Source organism: Zophobas morio, unplaced genomic scaffold (genome assembly GCF_036711695.1).
Source record: "Zophobas morio isolate AGI-343-1 ecotype UQ-CSIRO unplaced genomic scaffold, CSIRO_AGI_Zmor_V1 ptg000023l, whole genome shotgun sequence".
Classification (NCBI taxonomy): Eukaryota; Metazoa; Arthropoda; class Insecta; order Coleoptera; family Tenebrionidae; genus Zophobas; species Zophobas morio.
In genome coordinates, this window is record NW_026972128.1 from 13783076 (window position 1) to 13806552 (window position 23477).

General features: G+C 32.4%; 2 protein-coding genes across 5 annotated transcripts; both read right to left on the bottom strand.

Moving 5' to 3' along the window:
- Positions 1-4332: 4332 nt before the first annotated feature.
- Positions 4333-17630, bottom strand: LOC135134672 (putative leucine-rich repeat-containing protein DDB_G0290503). Of its 4 annotated transcripts, none has more exons than XM_064063428.1 (4): positions 14666-17630; positions 11553-14616; positions 10256-10509; positions 4333-5255 (listed from the first exon to the last, which is right to left on the bottom strand). In XM_064063428.1, exons 1-4 carry the CDS (start codon positions 17597-17599, stop codon positions 5043-5045), a joined length of 6465 nt encoding a protein of 2154 aa, XP_063919498.1. In that variant the 5' UTR covers positions 17600-17630; the 3' UTR covers positions 4333-5042. The 4 variants fall into 4 exon arrangements, with proteins under 4 accessions (XP_063919498.1, XP_063919497.1, XP_063919499.1 ...); XM_064063427.1 differs by having other exon boundaries at positions 10256-10512; XM_064063429.1 differs by lacking the exon at positions 4333-5255 and adding an exon at positions 5271-5676 and having other exon boundaries at positions 10256-10512.
- A 4597-nt stretch (positions 17631-22227) lies between these two features.
- Positions 22228-23423, bottom strand: LOC135134677 (diphthine methyl ester synthase). The gene is made up of 5 exons (XM_064063433.1): positions 23371-23423; positions 23073-23314; positions 22665-23019; positions 22472-22612; positions 22228-22425 (listed from the first exon to the last, which is right to left on the bottom strand). Exons 2-5 carry the CDS (start codon positions 23205-23207, stop codon positions 22241-22243), a joined length of 816 nt encoding a protein of 271 aa, XP_063919503.1. The 5' UTR covers positions 23208-23314; positions 23371-23423; the 3' UTR covers positions 22228-22240.
- Between the last annotated feature and the right edge of the window lie 54 nt (positions 23424-23477).

Genomic DNA, 23477 nt, shown 5'->3' on the forward strand with positions numbered 1-23477 from the left:
TGTTGTTGCCGATAGCAAGATAATCCAATTCACCATCATATTCGGGAATGTTAAAATCTCCTGTTATTAGGACATGTTGATCATTCAGTTCATTTAAGTCAGTTAATAGATTAAACAGTAGAGCATAATCATGGACTAAAGTTTTCGGTTGGACATAAATAAAAAATATAAAGAAACAAGAATGGTTGACCCAACATTTCACTCCTACAATATCAATCGTTTTCAGCATATCAAAACCTCTGGAGGACAGATCAAGTTTAAGTGCTGACAGCTCATTCCTAACAGCAATTACAACATCATCACCCCTTGTTGTAGTTAATTGCTCAAATTTCCTATCAGATCTAAAAACCTCAAAGCTATCAGGGCAAAACTCAGTGTTAACGACCGAGTCATTGAGCCATGTTTCAGAGAAGCCACACGAAATTAAGGAATTATACAGCTCAATTAACTTAGAGTTGACACCACGGACATTCTGATAATAGATAAATAATTTTGAAAGTCCACCTGCAGAGCCGGAATTATTATTAGGTGTTGGAGCAGCATTAAGAAAGTTAATAAGTTTATTATTTGCCATTGGTGGACATAATTATGTCATTAGCTGGTGAAGTTGATTTCTATACTGCTATGCCAAACAAGTCATGTTTAATTTTGTTGACCATGAGACGATTTGGTGAGAAGGTAGGCACGGCAATTGTTATAGTCCCAAGCTGCGTGATCTACACTAATATTTTCCAATTTGCCACTAGATTTTAGATTTGAACAGTTAATACAGTTGAAATTCACAGCTTTGCACTCCTTTAATTGGTGCCTTTCTGCACAGCGTGGACAGGAAATATAGTTTTTACATAATTTCGATGAGTGATTATAACCATTACATTTGTAACATCTCGAAGCATTAATGCCACAAATTTTTCACAGGATAAAATTTTATTACATTATAATCACATTCTTTAATAAATATAAAATCGTTTTGTTTGACCAAGTAAGTTAGAAAACTGTCCTCATCAATTAAATCAAAAATACCCGCAATTCTTAATTTAGGACGTAGTGATTTGACCTCATGTATATCATATGTAGAAGACAACTTATTCTTAACAAGTAATTTAAATTTTTTGATATCTTAGCAGCCCACTAAAACACTACCTTCCTTCAGATTCTTGACCTTGCAGATATTAAGAGAAGTCTCAATTGGGTCTATGTTGGTCATAATGTCAGATTTCGTTTTATTCACAGTTTGGCTCTTACCTTTAGGTTTGATTATTACAGCTTGCCGAGATTTTTTACAACTGATTCAGCGTAGGATATTTTAGTGATAATATCGCCTGACAAAAGGGTATTCTCATTAATAACAGTACGACATTGAGAATCATTGTTGGCCTTAATAAGCTGAGACCGAAGTTGTGTATTTTAGATACAGAGATTCTGAATTTCCACGCGCACAGATTCAATTTGGTTAACCAAAGGCTGTAATTGCCGACAAACAACTGACTGTACAATATTCGTAAGCTAGTCAGCAGGCAGATTAAAAGTTTCTGGAGCAATGGTATAAGACATTTTCTCCTTACAGGACTTGCAAGCCTAGCGTACAAGAATCCCTTCCTCCTTCATTAAATGGAGGGTCTCAACCGTGAGACTTACACACGATAAGTGAAAACTGTTATTATAAACATTGTCTATATGAAATGTAATTATCACCACTTCTAATACCACGCTGACAATTCGTGCACTTGATCGTCATTTTGATTATAACCAAATAAATAGGAAGGTAAATGAATCAACAAGCCTTCCGTAACAACACCACCTCCACTAGGAGGCGATGACTTAGAACCGACTCGAGCGACGACCTTAAATAAAGTAACCGAGCAAAAAAAATTCACAAGAAGTTCGAATATACCGATCGATAAAATTATAATCAATCCATGCAAATATATAAAAAATCAATCCCTTCAGGTTGATCAGACAAACTCACCACCCCTCAAGGAGGTCTGAAGCTCTATCATGCACTAGAGGAGCCTGGAATTCGCAATTAAATCAGACGAAAAACATCCTAAAACTGGGAAAACACAGGAATACTCAACACCTCGACAAATCTACCGTACTAATGTACGGCTATGGAAAAAAGGCTATTTTTCCAAGCGTTTTTCTCAGAGGTGTCATTTACACCACTTACTATAGGTATAAAGGTTATCAGAAAACACAAATTTTCTATACTTTTTCAAAGAAGAGGAATTTGTTGGATTGTACTTCAAGGGCGAGGGAAGTTCTGTCGAAAAAACCTTGGATCATTTTTTTTAAAGATGTGAGAGCATCTTTGGAGCCCCTTGTGTTTTATTTTTGAAGGAATTTCGAATACACAATTGTGTGTACGTCAAATTAAATCGTTTATATGTACTTATAATAAATATTTACCATCCTATCTCAAAAATTAATGTTTAACGTTTTTGTAACGACACCCTATATATTTTTTAGAGATTGTAGCAGACTCTTTTTCTGAATTCATTGATATCTGAGTTTTATTTTAATTTACAACTTTATTTCGACAGTATGGATGAATAAATAACCAAAACGACTGTATTTGTTTGTTCTTTGCTTTTCTGTTTGGAGTCAAAACTTACATACCTCTATATGAATCATTAGAATTTTACGTCGACTTTATGTGACTGAAGTTGGGTTCATGTCATGCATAGATTTGGATTCTTGTTTTAGTCGTTTTAGTCTAAATTTGAGTCAATTTCCAGTTTACAAGTCGGGTAACAAACGCGTTACACTTCAAAAAAATGCACCACAATGAAAAAATAAAAAAAAAACGAAACCAAATCCCGATTTCTTTAAAATAGTGGTGTCGCAATTCTTGGCATTAAATAAGTTGTAGAAGGATTGTCACTATTTGCGATACCTTTACGGAAGTGATATTTGTTACAACTAGTGTCTTTATGCAGGAGACTGTCATGGGGTAATAATGAGGTGATAATGTTTATTATCTTGTCATAAAAACCACTTTAAATTGGGAGGACTGTATTATTTCTTCCTGCCGGGAAAGTTCATAAATATTTTCTTTTAAATTATTTTAAGTTAATGACGTCAGGTCATTAATTTTGTTCACTATTCAGTTAGTAATGTGTGTCTAATTTCCTTCAATAACTAATAAACATGAGCAAATATTGCACATTTGTATATTAAAGTAACCTCATTAGAGATACACCTGTTAAAACTTTTATGACTTAAGCGGCTTAAGCCAAACCATCCTTATAAGTCAAACTGGCTATTGTTTTACTTAACTCAGTTCACAGCTACATTATGCCAACAATGAACATAATAATAATCTTGCGGTTCGGGTCCGCAAAGCTTACAATAGGCAGTTTGACTTATAAAGGGGCTTTGGCTTTAGCCGCTTAAGTCAAAAGTTTTAACAGGTGTATGTCAAATGAGGTTTGAGTAAACCAATTACTTTTGGGTCTTTGTGAAATTTTACAACTTTAAAGTTAAAGATTTCCAACCCCTCAGCATTTAAAGCCATAAATTATACCCTTGTAAATTTCAAAACGGCACGCTTATGCTGTCATCACTTTAATGAGGATTTCGTTTGCCTGAGCTGTTAAAGCATTGTTTGTCTAATAGAACCCAAGTGATCATGTAATTTTATTAGGACCCAAAAATAGTGAGTTTGGTAGTTATACTTGGATATTCCCAAATGTGAACTACTCGAATAGTTTCAGTTTTAAATACACATAACAATTTATTATAGTTATAAAAGTCTACAGGGTTAGCTTCAAAATTTTTGGTTGCAGTTTCCACGTATCAAATGTCAGTGTATTAAGGTAGTTGTGACTTTATTTGAATTTTGTTTTGGTTTCACTACGCGTTTCGAGAAGTTGTCGTAGACACTGGATTTAATTATTCCTTTTTAGGAGAGAAAAATGTTATTAAATAGTCCACACTTTACCCTCTCCCCAAGTTCATCTCCACAATTATTATTTTTTAACTTAGATTTTGTAGTCAAAATACATCATTAAAATTTGTATATTTACGTTTTAATCCACATTATTGTTTGTGTTCTTGGGTAGTTATTTTTGTTTAGGTTATTTTCAGGTTTGCAGTTCAATCATACAGCGTCAAACTGAAAAAGTTAAACTGACAGATCATAAACTTTACAGTATTGCATAGTAATAAATAATACCTACCGGATGGCAGTAATGGAAATTTTCCACGGTAAACAGCTCTCCCTCTTTTACACTCTTGAAAATATTCGGATCATGACATTTAGTATGCACTAGGATGAAAAGAAACTAATAAATGTATAAAAATTCTGACTGATGGAATAAAATGTCATGATTATAATGCTTTTTTCTATTTATTATTATTACATAATTCTCTAGGAAAATATAAATACATTTTATCAATAAATGTTTTTGAAAACAGGAATACGTGTACACGAATGGAACGGCGTGATACGTTTTTAAATTGATAACAAACAGAAAATTGTGCTTAATCTAGACATAGTCACACACGTCTTCATTTTAAAGAAGTATTTGCACTAGGACACTATATATTTAAATAAATAATAAAAATAATTAAGTATAAATAACTAAGTAGTACGATTCGTGTATACGTATTTAAACATGTCTAAGTAATTTCTAAATTATCTAATATTTGGAAAGTGCTTAAACAATATAGTTAGTTATACTTGGAATCATGAAATTATAATCATTCATTTGTGGAGCTTTAAGTATTTGTAATTATTATATTTAAAAAAATATCGTTTATTATTTTGTTTACTTAATGTTAACAGTCGTTATACAAAGAGTGGACGGTAGAATCTTAGTAAACAGTGACCATCTTTAGAGGTGTTACTAAAATGAAAAATATGCCGAATCGAGGTTAACATCGAACGAAAATAACTTGCAATTGCAAATAAACCAAATCACATTATTTCTACATAGTGGAAATATTTATAAGACTGAACTTGCACCAGTTTTTCATGGTTGTAGATGGTGAAACGCTCAATTTATAACAGAATGTTGCATTAGTTATTTTTACGAATTTTATGACGATTCTTTCCCTTGCTTCTGCTTCTTCTGTCGCCTGCGGACCAAAAATCCTCGTATTCCAGCTTGAATTTTCACAGCAGACTTTTCTTCAAGATCAGATGGAGATTTTGATTTTTTCTGAATGATCCTCCCGGACTCTGTTAGTCTCCCAGAACTTTTGCGTCTAGATGAACGACGCTGATTTGAAATGTCACCGGGAGAGCTGATCTGAAAACGTACAATTTCAGTAAAATGATCGAATAATGTGTCACAAATCCAGTCTTTTGTGTTATTTTAACTTGTCAAATGCAAATACATTTTTGAGAAATCCAGTGTTGTCGAGAAAGACTGGAATTTCCTTCTTTTCATTGTCATACAAAATTTTGGTGCTCTTAACCCAGATTCAACATGTGTGTCCTAATTACATGGGTGTTTACTACTTGCCAAGAAATCGTTTAATCGAACTGTTTATATTTCCGCATTAAATAGCATGATTAAGATGAGTGTAATAAATCAGTCTAATAAATCATTTAATGAAGTCTAGCACTGAGTCTATTTAGGAACTTACTTTTTTTATTTATGAATAGTGTTTTCAGGGCCGGGAACTTCCATAATTTGGGTGTGTTTCAAACTGGTGGAAAAATTCTTTCTACAAATTCAGAGGCAAATAATTTGACAATGTTTAAAAACTTGGCGATATTTTTTATACTGTTATTACTTCAGAATCTTACTGACCTATTTTAAGATGCACATAAACTACTATTTCAAACGCATCTGCCTGCATTCTATTTTAGTCATTGCTAGAAAGTTGAAGGTTTCATAATTAAGTTTAAGCCGAAAACATCAATTAGTGCCAAGTGTTGTCAATATTTCTAAATTTTCGTCTAAAAAATAGTCTATAAATAAAATAATAGTCTTTGATATTTAACATTTACAAAGTACAGAAAGAATCGTCACTTGTTGGAATCAGTTTTGTAATTTCTTGGAATGTATAATAACATTAATTTAATAATGGTGTAAACAGTTTAATTTCGAAATAATATGAAATACGTTCTTGGCAACGAATACTTGACTAGATGAATTTGCAGACCAAAACAAATAAACCATGAACATTCTATAAAATACACTTTACTTGCAACAATTCAAAATTTACTAGATAATTATGTCTTGGCTATTAAATATTTATGTTTTTGTTTGTAAATAGCTACATCGTCTTGATCTGTAATTCTAGAATTTGCACCCTGTGAGACACTTGAATAATAATACATATGACAATGTTTTTGATTAAAATAACTGTAAATTTCCTTTTAAATATTTAGTTTAGGTCTCTAGAACTGATTTAAGAGTTTCAACGTGTTAGCCAAATACGTAGCGATATATGAGAAAAAAATTGTCTGTTAAAATAGATCTCTGCAGATATATAACACACAAGAATATATCAGGAAATAATAAAACACTATAGTTGTTCTATCCATCAAAGCGTATATTGCAATTTAAGACGAAATATGTGAACAGGTTGTTTATGTTATATGTGTTGAAACAATGTTTTCTAAACGTAGGAGATTTTATAATAGTAACTTTCAACACATTAGAAGAAGTCAGAGGCAAACGAAAAAACCACAGTAATTTAACAAAAAAGTTTAAACAAGTCAAACTCATTTTTGTTTGTGTTGCAATAATAAGTAAAATTTTTGAGGAGCGGATGTTATGCTATTCTTTCTTTCTTCAGGAACGGCTCAAAAAAGTTTGTTTGAACCAAATTTTCTTTAAGTTAAAAATATTGCTCTATTTAATTATTATTGGGGACATCGAAAAAACGTCGACGAAGGTAAGATATTTGTCTTTTTCTCACTCCTCTAATTTTGTCACAATAAGGAAAATAAAAGCATACATTTGGAAAGATTCAATTAAAGTTAGATATGTCTTATACAAAAAGTTGAAAAAATAGTGATTTTATGATTTTGACTTTTCCAAGATCTTGTTTGTGAACAAACAGCTACAAAAAGTCGGACCTGTTTAGGTGAAGCAAATCCACTAAGTATGTAACGAAAGTAAAACCACTATATTCCTTGGCACACTATACAAAACCACTACTGGAACGATTCGCATCTGTACCTACTAATTCATGTAGATGCAACTTCATTCAAGGCAGGTGTGAAAATAAATCTGTTTGATATTGTAAAGTGGGTGAGTTTAAGTAGCATAAGTGTAAATGTACAGCAGTAATATTAAAATATTTCTTGGCAGGATAGTGACTATTTCAGTGATCAAAAACAAAGACAATTTTTTTTTACAGACAAAAACTATGACGGCCGCGATTAAGACTAGTTTTTCTTTTTATGAAAAATTATTACGCGAGTTTTTAATTTTCAGATTTTATAAAAGTTCCTATAATTCACTCAAAAATAATGTAAGCACGGAGCCTGTACACTTGTAAAGTTTAATAGTAGACAAATACAAAAATAGATTAATCTTTACGGAATAAAGCAAAAATTCGTCCGACTCGTCTGATAGCCAACAAAGGTGATAAATTTCACACCTTGAGCTACCAGCGTTGATTGTAGTTAAAGTCATGAAGTCCATAATTTATGACAAGTAAATTCTTGTTAGACCACCACCCAATGGGATTTTGCCTCGAAAATCAGGTCAGTCAAATCTTCTTATCGTTTGTCTGATTGGACTAGGGACTTATATTCCAAATGTCTTCTGTTATCAACTATCTCGATTTTTCCAAATCTTTTGATAAAGTTCTAAAGCATCGTTTCCTACATAAGCTTCAACATCTAGGTATACCGGGAAATCTTCTCCAATGGATTAATTGAATGATCCCATTTTTCGTGTCAAGGCTAACAGAATGTTGTTCTTCAAAGCAAACATTCCCAAAGACAACTTCTGTAGTATTTTCAAAATTATATAAAACTCCAGTATTTCAACAAGACATGAGATATATGGAACCTGTCTAACCAGAATTCCATATGGCAGAAAACGGCCACCATGGTAAAAATGATTTGTATGAATGAATCTTTGTTCTCTTTCTGAGAAGCGTAAGAGAGATGACCTCATTACCATCTTCCGAGTTTTGAATAAAATTGACTTCTAAATCAGACACCTGCTTCCTCTATTCTCTCAGATATAGTTCTATTTGAGTCAATACTGACATTTAGGTCAAGGTACGACGCACATTGTGTTAAAATGAAGAATCCAAACTATATAGGTGTTTTCTAGTACCTACTTGGTATAATAATGATAATAATAATATTTTCTTTAAAACTGTCTTAAAATTGACCGAAGTTAAACAAAAGAGTGATGGTTGCTATTTAAAGCAGGATAATGAACTAACTAGGTAGTGTTACATTGTATGTAAAATAAAATAACATTTAAAATGAGTAAAATATCGGTGATGATGCCGGTTCACAGGATCTTTGAAACCTTTTGTTGGAGATTTTTTCATTGTTGAATTCATTTGAATTTGATTCATGTAAATAACTTTATATGCAGTTCATTGTTCACAAGATTATTTAAATGTTGGGAAAAATACAGCAGGAACGAATAACAAAACAGTGGAATAGTTCATTATTAATAATAATAGACAAAAACAACAACTTCAAAGATTTGGAAAACTGGTCATTTTGCTGCATAGTGTTAGTTCCTCTTATTCATAAAGTCGCAATTAAAGATCGATAAATCGATATCAAAGATATTTTTTAAATGTATGGAGAATGTGGTGCATTACTTAACATCCCAGAAAACGTTTATTGATTTATTTATTTACGTACTTATTTACTTAGAATTTATATTCATCGATATTTTTTGTGTAATAATCTTAAAACACGTGTGGAATTTTTGTTTTCATTCATATTTCCATTGTGAATGTTATTGGATCATGATTTGTATGCATGCAAGAACAGCCCCGTAGCTACGGGGGGGCAAGATGGGGCTGAGCCCCCCCTAGCAGTTGTGGTTGCCCCCCCCCCCCCGGAATACTTAGACATTATAAATTTCAAATTAGTAATAAAATTTCAATATAATGCTGATTGCTAAAGCATATTTAGTAGCCCCACCTGGCCACCCTTTATTTTCTTACAGGGTATGTTATTTGGCAATATATACGAATTTTTAGACGCAGTACAACTGTTTGTAAATCTACATTCTCTGAATCGATCGCAATGACGCATCAAAGATTGGCAAACTTGGTTTTTCTGGCTTTTGAAAAGTACCGTACGAATTCTTTGGACTTGGACAGGTTTTTACGAAAATTTAATAGCGGAAAAAACGACGTTTACAATTATTTTAATGAAAAAATAAAGCAGTTATCTGAGTGCATTATTGAAATATATATATTTACATGAAGCCCCCTCTGTCGACAAACTTGCCCCCCCTGAATAAGTTTTCTAGCTACGGGGCTGTGCAAGAAGCGCATATCATTTCAGATTACCGTGACTTCTCGTTAAGTTTAATTGATTTAAATATGTGTCATTATTTTTTGCAACTATTTGCTTATCGGAGTGCAGATGTAAAACTATTTATACAAAAAATTAAAAAACGAAATAAAACAATTTGCCAATAGAATTTGACATAATGGGAAGCTTCCTTATAAAATTCTGTTAAACCTATTTCTAAGTATAATAAATTTTGTATCCACATTTGTGTTATAAAGCGAGGGATACGATTTCCCGTGTTGTTTATAAACGTACACCTCAACACACGATCTGGAAGATAATCCAATCAATGAACATTATCTAACCCACATATAAATATATCGGAATGTTTGGAATGTGACTGCAACCTCGCATAAATAACATTCTTTGGCACCTTCGAACTGTAATAATTGACAATTGTGAAAAAATAAATTATTCAAATTTATTTTAAAATAAATGCGTTAATACCCACAGAAAAACAAACGTTCAAAGCACGCGTTAAAAAAGATTTTTTCTGTGTGGTAAATACGAATTTAATTAATAGTGGCTTAAGCGGGGATGTTTACACCAACTCATAAATAAATTATGTTTGTTGATAGAACCTGATGTGCAATTAACACATGCAGTTACTGGAAAAAATTATGACAACAATTTTTTCTTTGAAGTATTTTGCAATCAAGAAAGGCATTTAAAAACTACAGACACTTCAGTCAAATCATTGAGATAAAAATCAAAGAAGCATTTTTGTAAAAATAATGGGTTATGTGCAACTGTAATTAAAAAATTGTGAAATAATGCAGGCAATTTTACCTTGTTTTTCAGTTGCTTGCGGACTTGGTATCCCCGAAATCCGGCTTGGATCTTGGTGGCGGCTTCAGCTTCCATACTTTTCTTCGGTATAGTTGTCGCGTTGTTCCGTTTTTCAGTTTCCATACTAGCTGCCGACGACGTTGTGTTGTCTGGCTGAGTCTCACATGCTGAGGCGTCTTTATTCGACGCCTGCGCCCCTTTCTGACCGTCGGTGTCGATTGACTCGGACGCTTGTGACGTCAAGATCTCAGCACCTGCTAAATATCGAGAAACCAACGTGTTTTGATTTAAGACTATTTGGCAATTTTTAGATGAATGTGACAGTATGAGGTGCAGGTTTCCTGTACGTTTTGGAATGAACATTCATGATAAAATGAGTTATATAATAGATACCTATCAAACAGCGACTATATATAAACTGAGGATTGACGTAACGGGCTAAAGTGGCAATTTGTCAAGACTCCTCACCATTAAGATTAAGTCATAAATTATACAATAATTTGTAACTATTCTTTTTTCATTTTAAATGTCGTTTGGCTAGAGAAAAATGGGAGTAAAGGTATATTAATCATGCTTAATGAGATTCGTATCGATAAAACGACAACATAACAGTAAATATGTATGGACAGGCAAAACAAACACGGAAATAAGCAGAGGTATATTTAGGTCTGTAAAATAATTGAATGTGCTACTCGAAATCAATATGATAAGGAAATTAATTAAGTTAATCCTGTAGAATTTATCACTAGTAATAGTAAGTAATAGCTTAACAATATTGGATCTAAGTAAAATTTGTCCAGCCACTAACGGTTAACTGTTATTACGCTGGAAATTGATGTGGTAACGACTTTCGTTTTAATTAAAATATTTATCGCAAGAGGTTTACGATTATAAATAACTTGACGAGGATAAAAGAATTTTCGGTTGACAAGTGACGTCTAAAGTGACGATAGTAAAAGTACAAAAAATAAAAATTTCTATTTTTACTAGCGGATAAGTATTCATCTTGAACTACGTACGTTTACAAGACTAACGACTGAATATACATACTTTATTTTTAGTTTTGTTTTATTTGTGTCATGCCAGAAATCTGTTCCTTTCAAATAACACAGACGTAATGAACGTTGGCAATAAAGCAAAATTGTTGAAAGATGTAAAGTTTATGCGATCTCTCCCTGGTCAATGTTATTGTTATTTTAAAATATTTTTGACACGTAAAGTAATGAGTGATTTTTGGCTGTGCTTGACAATGAAATTTTTGCGTGAACTCCACTTACTATTATAACAAATACTTGACCTGGTGGGGCTTCATTTAGCTGAACTGATAAGGGCAACACATTATCGTGAAGTTCTCCTGTATGTACTAGACCTTGGGGCGAGCTTCGTCGAACGTTGGATTGATTTTCTGCCTCTTTTGAAGAAGTCGTCGGCGGACTTACAGATATAGGGACAGTTATTGTATCATGAAATTCGCCAGTGTGCACCAAACTGATTATCGGACTCGCGGACTTTTTTCTGGTTCCTTCCAGATCATTCACCTGCGTTTTTTGCGCTTTGTCATTTTCTGTAATTAGATTTTCACTTTTCACATTGTCTTTGTTACAATTTTCAACATCTTGCATCTTAGATTCCGATGATATATTTTGTGTCGCATTATTTTCCGCATTTTTTATTTCTTGTGTTTTTTCATGTTCTTCCGTTTGCCTTTCATCTTGCGTCTTCAATTCCAGTTCTCTATTTGGTATCACGTTATGCTCGACATCTTTTATTTCTTGTGTTTTTTCATTTTCTTCTTCCGCTTGCTTTTCATCTTGCATCTTAGATTCTAATTCTCTTTTTGATATGATTTTATTATCGGCATCTTTTATTTCTTGTGTTTTTTCATTTTCTTCTTCTGCTTGCTTTTCACCTTGCATCTTAGATTCTAAATCTCTATGTGGTATGACGTTATTATCGCCATCTTTTATTTCTTGTGTTTTTTTATTGTCTTTTTCAGTTTGCTTTTCATCTTCAGTTGAATTGGTGTAATCTTTGCTGGATTTAGATTCATCATCTAAATCTTCCACCGAATCAGCTGAAGATTTTGCATCTCCGTCTTCTTCTTTTATTTCAGACAATTCTCTCAAAGGAATATGTATGCGTAAAACATCTTTATCTGTCTTAACAACAGGTTCTTTCTCATCTTCCTTTTCAGAAGAAATATCAGCTGTACTGTCTTCACTTTTTAGTTTATCGGTTTCACTATTGCTGGATGTTGACAAAGAAGTTTCTGTTTTTGTTTCATCAGCAGAACTATTATCTGCAATCGAATCTTTTCTATCGTTGTCTGAAAGTTCATTACGTTCTTCCGAATTTCTTGCAACTATATTCTGTATTTGCTTGTTAGCATTTATTATTTCACTTTCTAAAGCAGATAGGTTTAGTTTATTGTTTTCAGTAGAGGACTGACTGACTGGTGTATCATTTAAATTTGTTTCCGAACTTATATTTGAATCGTCCGTTTTGGATTCAGACGCATGCATTTCACTTTCACTACTGTTGCTTCCACTTATTGCCTGCGAGTCACTAAAATCGGCATCAGCAACTTTTTTTAAACATGAAGTTTCATTTGCATGCAAATTTTCTAATTCTTTATTGTCATTTAGTTCGTTATTTTCCTTCTCTTTCTCCGTGTCTGTTTCGTTACTGGTTGCAATTGATACGTCATGGTCACCAGGTTTGTCGCCTTTATCATCACCAAGTTGGGGATCCGTTGGTTCAATTTTTTGCACATCAGATGATTCCAAATTGTTCTCAGTTCCTGATATATTGTCATTCTCATTACTCATCGTTTCTCTAGTTTCAGGGAGTATGTGTTTTTGGTTTTCTTCAAGGTGAATTTCTTTAATAACATTATCGTTTTCAGTATCGTGTAAACTGGGTGCACTTATATTGGCTGTTTCACTTTCTTGAGTAATTTTCTTTTCAATTTCTGGTTCTACAGTGGGAGTATCGTTATTTATCTGTGACACAGAATCGCATACATTTTCTTCATGTATATTTTCAGTATTGTTATTAATCGAGTTATCTACTTTTAAATCTTCTGAAATTTTAATTACTTTATTTTCCTCGTTGTTGTTATCACTTTCCTGAACTACTGTATCTGTGCCTGTATTTTCATCTGTAGATGACATCTTTTGAGATTCATCATCATGTGGTATCTTTTGACATTCATCATGTGATAAATGTGCAGGTTGTGTCTCAGTTTCGTTAAATATAACTGTAGTACAGGAATCAGCAGAAGTGGTGGATTCCTGACTTTCGAGAAATTTTTGTTCGTCTTTTTTGTTATTTTCAGTTTTATTTGATTCATGATATTTGATTATATTTTTTTCATTGAGAGTGTTGAGTTGCGCCTTATCGACACTCTGATTAACTTCATTTGCGGTACGTTTTTCCGCTACGGGTTCAATATTTTGATTGTTTATTGATTCCTGAGGTTTGTTTGAGGTTACTGGTCGCGTAGGAGCGTCTTCATAACCTGGTTCATCATGAATTATGGAGGAAACTGGGTCAACTTCATCTTTGTTTAGAATGCTATTTGAAATAGTATCATCAATTAACGCAGTTGTATCTAAATTAGAGAGTTTATTTGTAGTAGAGGAGTTTAATTCCGGAGCAATAAATTTCACTTCGTTTTCGGTTTTTTTATTATCCTCTTTGGTATTTCTCATTTCATTATTTTTAGCTTCTTCATTTCCTGTAATTTGATTATCAACACTTTTTGTGTTACTGCCAACGTATATTTTTTTTTCGTTTAATTTATCATTTGCGGTATCTGATTTAGTGTTATTTAACATTTCGAAATTCTCAGGCATACATTTTTCAGCAGTATCTGAAACAGGTTGTACGAGTTCGTCCTTCTCTGCTTGTTGCATTAAATCGTTGGAATTTTTATTGACTTCAGGTGAATTATTAACATTTTCTGTGTTACTATTAATGTCCATTTGTTTTTCTTTTGAGTTATCTGGTAAATTTTCAAGCATCGCAGCTTCGGCAGTGTCTGAATCAGTATGTGCTAATTCTTCTTTTTTCACTTGTTGGCTTCCATCATCGCTTTTATTACTGACTTCAGGAGAATGACGAGGAATGTCTTGTAATTGTTGAAGTGATTCAATTACCTCCTCATCTGCCATTTTATTCTCTGGTGTATTTTCTTCGGTAATACTTTTTAAGTGACAAACGTTACTTCTCTTTTTACGAACCATGTAACCTCTAACACCAGCTTGAATTTTTGTTGCCGCGTTGAAAATATCTTCATCACTTAATTCCCTCTGGGAGGGCATTTCATCACATTCTGTTGGTTTCTGCAGTTCCGCTAACTAAAAAAACAAAAAATGAAGTACTGTTAGTCAATTATTTTTAACTTACCCTGTTATTAACATCTTTAATATTTTTTCTTACTTTATATCCTCTCCAAACAGCTTGAATTTTTGAAATAGCTGCATGTTTATCTATTTTTTTAGCAAGTTCTAAATCCTCTTTTTGCTTAATTTCTTTCTCAACTGAATCTCCAAACAGTTTCTCGTCTTCAATTTGTTTTCTCGTTTTGTAACCCCGCCACGTGGCTTGAATTTTTATAACAGCATCTGCCATACTTAAAATTTCTTTTTCCACCGGTAAATCTTTAGCTTCAGTTTGTTGATTATTCTGATCTCCATTGTTGTCTTTATCTGTACTAATTTTGTCAAGATCTTCTTTCACGGTGTCTTCATTTTCATTAATATTGGACTTACTAACATTTTCAGAATTTAGTGCCGAGTCAACTTTTTTAGTTACAGTTTCTTCCACCGCTTTATCATTTTCTTGCTCTTCTGAACTTGACAATGTTTCTTTACTTCCATCTCCTTTAGTAATTTCTGTATTTGTGTTAGTGTCCACTTCTTTTGTGTCAGTTTGTTCTGATTTTTCCTGATTTGTATCATTTGGCAAAATACTATCAGACTGTTGTAAATTTGATACAGTGGTGTCACCTTTAGCATTTGCAGATACGTCTTCAGTTGTTTCTTCACTTTTCTTGATCGAATTCTCATTTTGTTCATCTTCGTTACATTTCTCTGGTGGCACATTTACCACTTCTTGTTGTTCATGATTTTGTACCGGCGACTTATTGTCAGTGGTTTGCTCAGTTATTATCGTATTAGAAGTGGTTTTATCTTCAGAATTTATATACATATCTTTATCATCTGCAGTACTCTTTTGCATTTCTTGTGTCATATCTGCGTTGGTGTTGTTTTCAAGTTCTTTACCATTTTCTGTGGATAAAACGTTCTCACTAACACCATTTGCTGATTCAATTTTGTCATGGTTTTCATTACTTTCACTTACTGTGCCTTCGGTTGCTTTTATGTCTTGAGAAACTATGTCACTGGAGTCTTCTCTTTTTTCATTTTCTGTTTCCATATGAACTATAGATTCTAATTTATCCGTTTTATGACTTTCTTCTTCTGTTGTTTTTTCACTTTCCGCAGGAACGTCTGATTCATTATTTGACTTATCTTCTGGTGAATTCTGTTCTGCCATTGACTTTGTACTCTCCTGCAGTGTTGATTTTTTATCGTTATCATCAATCTTACTTTCACTTTCCGTATCTTCTTTATTTTCTTTAAGTTTGCTTGCTTCGTCAGACTTCTCTACGATTGCTGCAGTTTCGTCAAGCACTTTGTCTTCTACTAAATTATTATTAGCATTATCTTCAACTGTTGCAGAGTTTTGGTAATTTTCAGTTTTTTCTTCAATAACATCTTCAGTAACCGAGTCCGCTTCAGTTTTTAAAGTGTCTTGACATTTTTCAGTCGCACCATCTAAATCATCTTTAATTTTCTTCTCTTCATCTTCCTTTGTTTCTACATCTTCATTATTCTTTGTTAAAGAATTTGTTATTACATTTATGTGTGCTTCTTCCTCGTGCTTCTTTGAATCATTTGTTGTGTCTTTTGGAATTTGTTTTATGCTCTTTCTGCAGGCATAAGCTCTCCAGGTGGACTGTATTTTAGTAGCTGCTGCTATTTCACTGGCTACTTTAGCCATACTGCTATTATTATTATTAGAGTCTTCAGAAGCTTGTTTAATTTCTTGTCTCAACTTGTAAGGGTTGTAACTCGTTTTAAAACTTGTCGTTTTACTTAATTCATTAACTGTATCTATTTCTTCACGTAATTTTGAAGAATCGAAGCTTCCACGTGATTCTTCTGTATTTGTGTTATCTTTAACTGCGTCTTCAGAAAGGGATCTTTTAGGTCTAGTTTTATTTTCAGCCACTACTCCATCTGGTTTATCCTTTTCATTACTAGTTGTATCAATTTTTGTTTGAGATACCATTTTTTTAAGATTATTTTTATTCGAATCAACTGATTTGATTCGTTTTGTTTTTTTACTATCCCTGTCTTTGTTACTTTCTTTTAGTTTTAACCGTTCTTCTGAGAGAGATTTAGCTCTAATATTTTTTATTTTAACTTTTTCTTTGGATTCTTCGCTTTTTTTGTCAATAGTATCTGTAAAGCTGCCAGTTATTTCTTTGTGATTTACATGCATATTTTCTTTGTTTTCTTGATCATCGAGGGATACTTTTGTCTCAGTATTATTATCTTTCATTTCAGAGGGTGAGATGTTGTGATTTATATTTTCTGTATTCATAGCTTCATTGAAGTCCTTAGTAACCAGGTTTCTGTCATCAAGCTCTACATTTTTATTTTCGGTTTCAGGTAACTTGCTTTCTTCTTCTTCCAGCGATTTATTTTCTAATGATTCCATGCCCATTTCCGTACTATTCGTGGTACTTTCGCCTTTAATTAATTTTGTTTTATCATTCTCGCGATTCTTTTCTGTTACTTTCAAGACGTCTTGATCGCCTGCAGAAGATTGTTCTATTGACTTATCTCCTGACGCGTCTACTTCTGACACTACTTTTGCTTCCCTTTCTAAGTCTTCTTTCTCGTCACTTTTCTTGTCATCTTTATCATGAACACTAATTTCAGAATTACTGAAGTCAGTTAAAGACTTTTCTTCGTTTAATGTTGAATCATTGTTAATGATTTCCTCAACGTCGCTTGGAGGTGACTTTTTCTCGTCTTTCAATTCTTTTGATTCGTCAAGAGTCTTGTCTTCAGCATTTAAATCTGCTTTATGATCTACTTCATCAACGGAATGATTGGTATCTGTATCAATTTGTTCTTGTTTAATTGGTGCTACATAATTTTCGTTTTCGTTTTCATCAGTTGTAATTTGTTCAACATCTTTAGGTGTACTACAAATATTTTCCGGCATATTTTCGTTAGTTTTGTCTACAGCTACATCGCTGTTCATGGTACAACCAACTATCACTTTGTTACTAGGTTCTTCGTTTTCTTTATTTTCTAGCATTTCCATATCTTTATTTATGTCCTCAACAATTTCGTCTTTATTATTTGAAACATTATTTTCAACTTTTGCAGCATCTTCATTCTTAATTTCAAGAGATTCAATTGCCGTTGATCCCTTATTTACAGCTGTATTTTTATTTAAACTGTTTAACTTGTCATCTTTTCTTGGTGAGACTTTATTGTTAACTTTACCACTAGATTTTTGTTTCGATTCACTTCGGTTACGAGGTGTTTTAACACTGTCGTCAGTGCTTCTGCTTACAGATCTCTCAAAACGATACGGAGTTTTCTTTTCTCTTTTATCATTTTGTCCGTCTGACGATTTTCGCTGTTTGCTGCTACTATCTTCCTTAGAATCCTTCCTAGCTCTTCGTTTATCAAGGAATGATTTGGTTTTATCTGTTTTATCGTTCTTGTCCTCCTTTGAACCTAAAACGATCTTCTTAGCAGTCAATGGTTTTTTCGTTGGAGAATCAGATTGAATAGTTTTTTGTCTAGACAGTGATTTGACGGGCTCAACAGATTTGCTTTTCATTTTCAATCGTTTAGCGACGGTATCAGGAGAAATTTGCTTTGTAACTGACTGAATTCTTTTACTAGGAGGCACTGAAATAAAATTGCTTTGATTGGTGAATCTTTGAGAAAAACTACCAAAAGAGAGTCGAATGATAAAAACTGATTTATTTAAAGAGTACCTACCTTTAAGCGATCCTTTTTCTCTGAGGTTAAGCAAATTGGTAAAATATTCGGAAGCAAAAACACAAATGTCTTTAGGTTTCTTTAAAATCACTTCTTTGGTTAATCCTTCCATTAGTTCTTCTAGACCTATCGGAACACTGACTCTTTTCACAATCATTTCACCGTTATCAGCTTCTATTGAAGTCGCCATTTGCATATTTATTTTCTTAACGTTAGTTAACAGATCACTGTGAACACTAATTTTTAGATACCAGTAGTAAAAAAATTAATGTACGTACTACAACAGCCTAAAGATTACTGTTTAGTGTAATAATTGTAGATCTTTTTAGTAATGTCGCAACAGCCAGCACTGACTGTTATCAAATATTGTTGAAAAAGTCTACACTCACAGATTATTCACCTTCAACGATCGAAATTATACCACGACGGCGGTTTACAGTGTATATATTCAAGGCGCTACAGCAATAAAAATGAATCGTTGTTCTCAAGAACTATAGAATTTTTCTACGTAAAATCAATAAAGGTCATAAAAAACTTATTTACATAACTAGCCACTTTTATAAAGGCACATAAATTGTGACTAAATAAGGTTGTTCTTAAAGATCAATAATTTTACTGCGCCGTATTATTGATTTTCACATTTGCTTACAAAATAAAAACATGTACTTAATTTCTTATACCATGTTCCTGACACAACAGCGAGGCTTAAAAATACGACACCAATCCTCTTTCAATAAATGATAAATTATTTTTTTTTTTAAGTATTGTTTAATCGTGTTTATTTTTTATTGACATGTTTTTCATCTATATACGATGAACACTACTTTTACAACGTACTTTTACAAATTCATACAACTTTTTTATTGTTAATATCACTTTTTAGAAAGAAAAAGAAAGCATGTAGTCTTCATTCTCATTTAATTTTTTAGATCGTTATTTCTGCATTTCGAAAATTTCACGTTGAAAATCAATTTTAGTAATTTTTTGTAAAAAAAAAAAATATCAATTTTCTGAGGCAATTTACATATTATTTTTTTATACGAGTAATAAAATATAAAAGTCGACTTTTCAAGCACCTCCGGGAGGATTTTTTCATAAGATTTATTTACAATTTTTTTAAGATAATGAATTTTTTGGAGATATTGTAAAATAGCATGACAATTTTTATCCATACGGACAATTTAAAAGTTATCTATTGGGTGTTCTCCAAGGTATCTACCCAATAAATTCATCAACAGATGACAAACAGACGGAAACTGGAAAGCGGCATTTTCATATTTTAGAAGTCTTGCTGAAGATTAAAAAAACATAAAATTAGATCTATTAACTAGGTGTAATTTTACGACAAATCTGTATCTTTTACCGATATCTAAATATATTAAAATTGTTTATTCACCTCTTCACAAAGTTAATGACGTCATTTAAAAATTTATTAAATACATATTTCATGATGATTATACATAATAATATAAAATACAAAAAAAATATCTTTTAGAACGTTTATATTCTGGTACTTAGTACACAATACACACATCGCGGTGGTGTTATCACTAGTGTTTTTTTTGGGGAGAGGGGCGTGTTATATATACATACAGAGCTGCATACAGAGTTGCGTGTGGTTGTGTATTACCCCCCATAATGTTGAATTAAAAAATCATGTGCTTTTAATAGAGGCCAAGATACAATTTACAGTAAAATTTAAAATATTAAAATTAATATCTTTGTCCTCACTAAAAACATAAATCGGCGACTTAATCAAAAAACTTAAAAAAAAACCATTTCAGAAATTTGATGAAATAATATGCCTCTATACTTGTGGTTTATTAAATCGCCCCTTACTTGTACCGTAAAAGATCTAAATTTTTGCACAATTCAATTTAAAAATAGCAAAATGGACTACTTTGGAATCTTCCAGTTTAAAGTTTCGCATGGTACTGTTGCGGTCCCCCAAAAGCGCACGATTTTTCGTTGTCATGGAATTTTTTGAATTTTTAACTTAATGTAAGCTTGGCTCTTACCAGTGTCGTAGCATTTTTGAATAAACAAAATGTCAAATTTGACAAACTTTGTTATTCGGACGCCCATGATTTGAACATACATTTACAATAGAGAAAATTATCGTGTACTTTTGGAAGACCTCAACTGTACATTGCTAATCAAAAATTATTTGTATTTTTTTGCAAAGTATTATGTACCTCCACTTGTGATTTATCAATGAACTTTTATTTTTTAATGACTTATATACCTCAAAAAAAAAAAAAAATCGAGCACAGCTTATCTCATTTTCTCGGAATTCTAAGAATACAGCCTGCTGTTATTAGTATTACTAATAACTATTAAAATAACACCATTTGCTAATGCACATATAGTCTTTGCCATTTCTATTGAAACATCACTTGTTGATCGTAAATTTAGCAACGTTCATATTCAGACAATTTTCTAACTAAAAGCCGTTGTCAATCAACCGAAAACTGTTAACAATTGCTAAATTTTAGGCAAAATCAATTTATCAACAGGTGGTGTTTCAATAGAAATGGCAAATAGTACTTATATCTTTGTCTTTCTCATCGCCTACCCTGCACAAAGGGGATGATAAAGATAATAGATTACCGGTAATCTAAGGACTTTAGAGGATGAGATATATTATCCAGCGCCATTTAGAGTCGGATTAGTTTTGATAAACTTAATATCACGTTAATACTCTGGTTAATACTCGGTAAAATATTTTGAATTAAGGAAAACGACAAAGTTGGTCAAAATACTAAATTGTCTCCGAAATACTACAAGGTTATATGGCTGTCGTAAAAAAAGGGTATTGTGAAGACGACAATGGAGCAGTTAATACAACAAACCCACAGTTGTAAAAGACAAATTGTAGATATTGAGGTGGCAAGATATTGAGACAAATCCTTGATTTATGACACTAGGCTTGAGTCGGTAACCAACCGCACAAAAGGAATGATAACATCCCATTATTAAGTTTAGTGGGGCCATATAACCTTGTAGTATTTCGGAGACTATACCTTCGAGATATTTACTACGCTTGACATTGCACCCATCTGTTTGTCACTGTATATTAGTATTTTTTAATTTAACACTTGTTATTGATATTGATAATCCAGTTTTTTGCAGTATATTTTTAAATAATAATAAATATTTTCAAATTCATTTTTACATATTTTGAATTCTCTCTAAACTTTAGTTTAACCGTTTAACCATTCTACCACGGTCAGTGATGACCACGGTATAGAGATCATTGATCATTAATCTCCACATTGTGGTTTTACTTCCATGAGCTTGACAGACATCTTACGCAACCCAAAATACACCTTTCGTGTCAGGTATTTAGGTTACAATTATTACAAAGATATTCATTTATAAAAGAAACAACGCATTATCATCCAGTTTGATGAAAACTTAGTAAAAAAGTTTTAAAATGAATAAATACAATTCTCCTTCATATGCATATTTTGGAAATTTTATTTTTGTAAAGCAAGCGGTTTTATGCATATCCTCAAGTAGCAAAGTGCAAGATATGTATCCAATAATATTGAACCCAAAAAAAGTTTGTAAGTTTTTCCTTGAGCGTTATTTGTACTTGAATTTCTTGTATGTACAAGTAGGTACACGAAAAAATTTATAATTGTTTAAACATGTAATAAATGTACATAGGTGCAGGTGTTTCACTTCTGCGATTTTTTATTTTCGAAACTGCGTGTATAGAAAACAAAATTCACGATACACAATTTACAAAAAAAATACTTGGAATTAAAAATCATACACACTGACCAACTTTACGTTTTTTTCAATACATACGTATTTTGACTAAACCAGTCGTTACAGATCTGAATTCTGGAAAAAATGAACCCAAAAAAAATTTCAAATTTTATTTAGTTCTGAACTGTTCAAGGTACTCTAATTCTAAGGGATGTAACACTGGACCAGCAATTATGAGTGAATGTAAAGGTCCACCTAAATTTACTTTAGACATTTCTTCAAGGCTGCAGGCTACAATTTGTTGATTTTGTGACCCAATCCTTGCTAATCCCACACATAAACTATTAGCTGTTACTAAAAATTCACAGTTAGTCTTCATTTGTTAAAAACTCAACTTTACCTAAACCGTCATCTTCCACTCTTTTCTGTAAAATTTGTAAAAGCTGTTCTGCTGCTTCACTAACAGACATAAAACGCGGCGGCATGTATTCTTTTTTCTTTTTTGTCAAACTTTCTAATGTCGGTTCTTTAACTTTAATATCTGCAAACAAAAAATTCTAAGAATATTCACATAATTGTAGACAGAAACTCGCCTAGTAAACACAACGTATGTACTTTGTTCTTATAATTAGAAACAATTTTTTCAAAAAAACTATCAGGTTGCCAAGTTTCAGTCCAATATGGTATTGACACTGTTTCTCCAAAACTATACAACTGTAAACCACAACAACCTACTGCATTTAAAATTGAGGCATTGTGTACGACCTCTACTTTAATTTTCTTTTCTTGAGCTCTTAAAACCAAATCTGTATGAGTTGTAGCACCGAAAGGGTCTCCTACAACAAGGAATGCCACATCTGTATTGTCTGCTCCCTCCAGAATTGCATCAGCTCCTTGTTCCACGAGTTCTCGATCAGCTACAATTAATTTACGCCCATAAAATTCTTCCTGTAACGTAAATTTTAATTATTTGGGAATTTACAACTGTGACAGCCACTTACTAAGGCTGCTGTTCCACAAGTTAGAATAGATGTGTAAGCTTCTAAATACACTCTTTCGCATTTTTTAACTATTTCTAAACCGTTAACTGTAATATCCTTACAGTCTCCGAGCCCTAAACCAATTATAAAAAACATATTTGTTGTAAAAATTTGAGGTTAGAGACGCCCAGAAGTAATAAACTAATTCGTAAATGAAAAGTACAAAAATCGCATTAAAATATAATTTGCAGACTCCAGTTGGACTGGAAATTTAAAAACTGATAATATATTCACTTTTTTTGATTAATTTGGTTCTAACATTTCATAATTTCCTGCCCAAATTAGTGCGGACTACTAGGGATTTTTAAGCCGCGCCTCACCACGTGTTCCACTAAATTTGACAATTGACGTTGCCATATTTTGACA